The 4923-nt window shown below is 29.2% G+C and overlaps 1 protein-coding gene across 1 annotated transcript in view; it reads left to right on the top strand.

Moving 5' to 3' along the window:
- The first annotated feature begins 555 nt into the window (after positions 1-555).
- Positions 556-4923, top strand: part of LOC149892299 (ras-related protein Rab-9A-like) — a 6215-nt gene continuing 1847 nt past the window's right edge. Inside the window, exons 1-2 of the mRNA XM_090078176.1 lie at positions 556-666; positions 1330-1610. Of these exons, the coding sequence (XP_089934302.1) occupies positions 1378-1610 (233 nt within the window). The 5' untranslated portion in view covers positions 556-666; positions 1330-1377. The remainder of the gene's footprint in view (positions 667-1329; positions 1611-4923) is intronic.

Raw genomic sequence — 4923 nt, forward strand, 5'->3', positions numbered from 1 at the left:
TCATCAACAAACCAGGAATATCACAGCAAAATTCAAAGTTATTGTCTTCACTTCTTTTAAAAAATGGCATGAAGCTGCGTCTCTTGTCTTAAAAACAGACGTTCTCGTTTCCTTTTCAAGGACACCGAATTCTCTTAGCATTGAACCAGCAAAACACGCATTCTGTTTGGACAGGCCAAGTCTCCTAACAAACACGTCCAGCTGTCTCTGGCTGATAGACTTCGGCTCGTCGTTAGGCAGCCAATCATCATCATCTTCATCGCTCTTCTTCATGTTTCGTTACAGTTTGTCTTGTATAAAAAATCATGTCTGATAGTGTTATATTTATCTTTTATAATAGCTCAAGGAACAGCACCCCTCCCCCCCCCCCCTCTCCAAAAAAAATGTGATAGCTACATAATTGATAGAATCTGTGATGACTTTAGTCAATAAAAAGTTTATCTCTTTTTGAAATAGCGACAGGAGATAATCTTCCGATATTCAATGTGCCCAATCATCCGTTTTTAACAAAATAAAAGGAACCATAATAAGTAATACACGGAAACAACAATTAAAAAGTGAGGAAACAAGCACTTTTAAAAGAAGTTGTGTTATACCATAATAGATAACCTTTTTTATACTGATTTTGTTAATTATGAACATAGAAAGGAAAGCAGATTAATTAAGGTATTTGAAAATATCCAAAAAAGTTATTAAAAACTAAAAAAATTCGCAATTTCACCCTTAAAAAGTTTTAGATCTTTTGATAATACTTTGTCATCTAAAAAGTTCCATATACATAGTATTCTTTCTCTGCTAGACAGCTTAACGACAAATTTTTGAAGCATATATGTATGCTGGTATTGTGTATCAAGTAAATTTGGTAGTTAAAGTATAAGGCTCTAATGTAATATAATATTTTACGTTTGTTATTACATGACTGTTGTTTAGAATATAGCACTATAACAATAACAAATACTTTCCTTATTTTTATAGTGATCATTAGATTTTAAAGATAAGATCAATAAGTAGTTCTAAATACTCTCTACTATACAAATTCTAATTAATTTTTTGTATAAACACTATATATATGAATGTATGTATGTATGTATGTATGTATGTATGTATGTATGTATGTATGTATGTATGTATGTATGTATGTATGTATGTATGTATGTATGTATGTATGTATGTATGTATGTATGTATGTATGTATGTATGTATGTATGTATGTATGTATGTATGTATGTATGTATGTATGTGTGTGTGTGTGTGTGTATGTATGTATGTATGTATGTATGTATGTATGTATATTAAACATATTATTAATACAATATATTTTAACTATAGATGCTGAATAGAAGTTGAAATGTATATTTGAGTTTGAATTTAAACAAAATGAGTTCTAAACCAAATTTTCTAAAAGTAATCATTCTTGGTGATGGTGCAGTAGGAAAAAGTGCATTAATGAACAGATTTGTCAATAATAAGTTTGATACCCAATCTTTTCATACCATTGGTGTTGAGTTTCTTAATAAAGAAGTTAAAGTTAGTGGTTGTACATATACTCTGCAGATCTGGGATACTGCTGGACAGGAAAGATTCAAAAGCTTGCGTACTCCCTTTTACAGGTTTGATTTTCTTGATATATGTACATGTATTGCAAATATATTGATCAATGTCTATGCGTATTTCAGGCAGATATTGTCAAAATAATATTCTCCTCTAACTCTAGTTGTATTTAAAAATTATGTCGTTGCTATTAAACAAGTTCATGTTATTTCATTTTTTCTAAAAAATTTAATTTCCTTCTAATGGCAAATAATTTAGTAGTATTCATTGTTTATCTGATTGAAAATATAAGATTTATCTTAATTTGAGACATAAATTTAAATATTTTATATACAACAACAAAAAAAAAAACATATAGTATACAGAAAGGAATTTTGAAAATTTCTAACATGTAAAGTAAGTGAAGTTATCAATTTTAGGTAGTGGGCAGAACATAATATGGATATAATCTACAAAAATCATCATTTAATTAAAATGGTGTATTACTATGTATAACTAAAGCTAATTTTCTATTTGAGTTAAATTATAAGTAAATATAAAACCTGAGGGTTTCTAAAATTATTAAGGTGTGTTTAGAAGAGAGGGATGGGGGCATGTATGTACCCCCATATATATTCAGTAAAGACATTTATCTTTAATTCTATTGAAAGGAAAAAAGTTGAATGTTTCTTAAATTTTATGCTGTTTTCTGGAGAATATTGAAAAAATATACATATATGTAAAACATGATGAGATATATATCATGTTATCTTTTTTTTTTTGCTTTACAATTCTATCATATGCTTGCTGCAACTGCTCCTTTGTTGCTACACCACAGAGCTGAACTGGTCTTTACTGCAGAAAGATTAATAGTTCCTGTTGATCCTCTCATTATGAACATTGTTTTCAAATTCTGAAACAATCTTTAAAGCCATTTCAGAGTTGTTGGTAATAAGTGATAAAATTGAAAACCTTTTTAAAGCCAGAAAGTTTAACTAAAGTTAATACTTCTCTAAATGCTGAAAGTGATCAGGAACTGGTTTAGAGAATATTTTTCTTGTTATACATCAGGATTCAATGAGACCTAATGAAACCAAGGTCTTATCTAGGTACCAGTAGTGCCTTTCTATTGTCATCATTGTGCTATTACTGATAGATTTGGAATCAAATTTTAAGAATCAATATTATTCCTAATATCATTCTACCTTGTCTGAAACCATTTAAGAATCAAATTTTCTAGTGTTGCTATTTTTTTCTGTGTTAATCTGCTTCTAGAAATGTTTGATATAAAACTTATAAAAATGTCTTCAACTGGCAAGCTCCAGTAAAATAGAAACCTGTCTTTGGCTAAACCTAATATTAGCATTTTCCTAAACGGTTTTATTATGAACTAATCAAAATTGTTAAATGAGATAGTGAAGTTTTTAATATTTCATCTGAGCCAACAATCAAATCTACATACATGCATAAATATCTTGATGAAACGTTTTTGGAAACTGCAGTCACGGCAAAATCTTTAACAAAATTCTTGACTTGTGGTTTGTGATTATTTGGATCTGGCTGGATAATATCAAAAGAACAATCTGTTCATGTTTCAACCTTCTCTGTTATCTTTTCTCCATTCTCTAAGTATATTGTTCGTCTTTTTCCCCAGGGTCATCTTATGGCAGGTCCTTTGATCTCTCAAAAATTTTATATTTGTATTATACGAGTCTTTATTTATACTTCTTTTTTATACTTCTTATTTATGTCTTCTTTAGAATATCTTGATATTTTTCATAGCAATCCAGAAAACCCTGCTTCTTTTCTTTTTAAAATCTTGTCTAGCTTTTCCTGCTGCTTTTATGTTCTTATTATTGTTTTTCTTTAAATTTTCCCAACTGTTGATCAGATCAGTAATATGCTTCCAGTAATATATTTAAACCAAATCTTCTGTGGTTTCTGGTTGGAAAACTGAATCATGTAGTTTTCACAGGCTTCTTTTGAAATCAGCAAAAGTTAAGAATTCTACAGAGAAGGTGATAGTCAGAGGTTGGTATGTCTGGGCTACTCTACCAGTCAAAAATTTATATTCACCATACAATTTTGATTAAATGTAAAAAAAAAACCAAGATTTTCTTTAATTATTGTATTTTTCTGGGAATATTTACAAAAAAAGTAATTTTTGTAACAAAATATATTGACTCCTACAAAAATTCTGAAGATGTTTTTCACATTTTTGATTCTTCAAAACATCTGCCATTTGCCTGTATAATAGCAGCATATACTTGGGGATTTTTACATTTAGTTTATCCAATGATTTTATTGTAATTTTATTCCAACAAGTTTTTAGAAATGTCCCAAACTGTTTTATATTAGTTTGTTCCATTTTCCTTGTGTTTCTGTCGGACTTATCCCACAACAGATTGATTACAATCAGGAGATTGAGGAGGCCATTCCATATATTTTAGTTCTCTTTGATTTACTTTAGCTGAAATGTAATTCTGGCCTTATTTAGAACTGTGATTAAAATCATTGTCCTGCTGAAGTACAAAAGCTGTTTTTCCACACTGAAAAAAACATTTTGTTAAAGAATTTTTAGTAAATGTTTTTGCCCGTAATCTTTCAATTTGCACTTTGTTTGATTCCTCACTTTGTTTTCTGCAAAAACATCTCTACACCATGACCAACCAACTACCATGCTTGATTGTTGGAATAATACATTGATTAATTCTGTATTCACTGACTGTATGTTGAACATGAAGTCAACATTGTCCTCCAAAAATTTCAAATCTTGTTTACATCTGTGAACAAAACCTTAAATTGTCCAATCTTTATGTGTTTTTGCTCAATTCAATTTTTTAATTTTTTTTTTTTTTTTTTGTGGGTAGAAATGGTTTATGTGTAGCAACACATCCTTCTATTATACAAATGTTGATGTACCATTGAAACAGATGCTGGTGTTTTCCAGATAGAGTTGAGTTACTCTTGAATTTCTGGAGCTTTAAAAGTACAATTTTTCTTGCTTTGAACACAGATGAACTTGTCCTCTTATTTTGATGTTGCTTTAGGCCTTTTAGAGCAATGAAGGCTCTTATTACATTACTACACTTTGAGAAACATTAGTTTTGAAAGTAGTTTTTTTCATAAAATAACCATTGTGTAATGCCACAATGACTGCTTGTGTTTCTGCACTCAGTTCTGCTCTTTGACAAAAAAGTAAAAATTTCTTTCATGTTTTAAAAATTTAGGTGACATTGGTCAATTTAGATGAGAATATATCTATAACAGTTACAATGTTTATTATAAAAAATGTTCTACTAACCTCACTTTGTGTAAAGAAAAACACAAAAAAAACCATTTTAAATGTGGCATTTTAAGTGAATTCTAGCAGCAAGATGACAATAAATAATA

The sequence above is a fragment of the Hydra viridissima genome, unplaced genomic scaffold (assembly GCF_058129835.1).
Source record: "Hydra viridissima isolate aposymbiotic clone 2 unplaced genomic scaffold, HvirCarnegie_v1 scaffold_2, whole genome shotgun sequence".
NCBI lineage: Eukaryota > Metazoa > Cnidaria > Hydrozoa > Anthoathecata > Hydridae > Hydra > Hydra viridissima.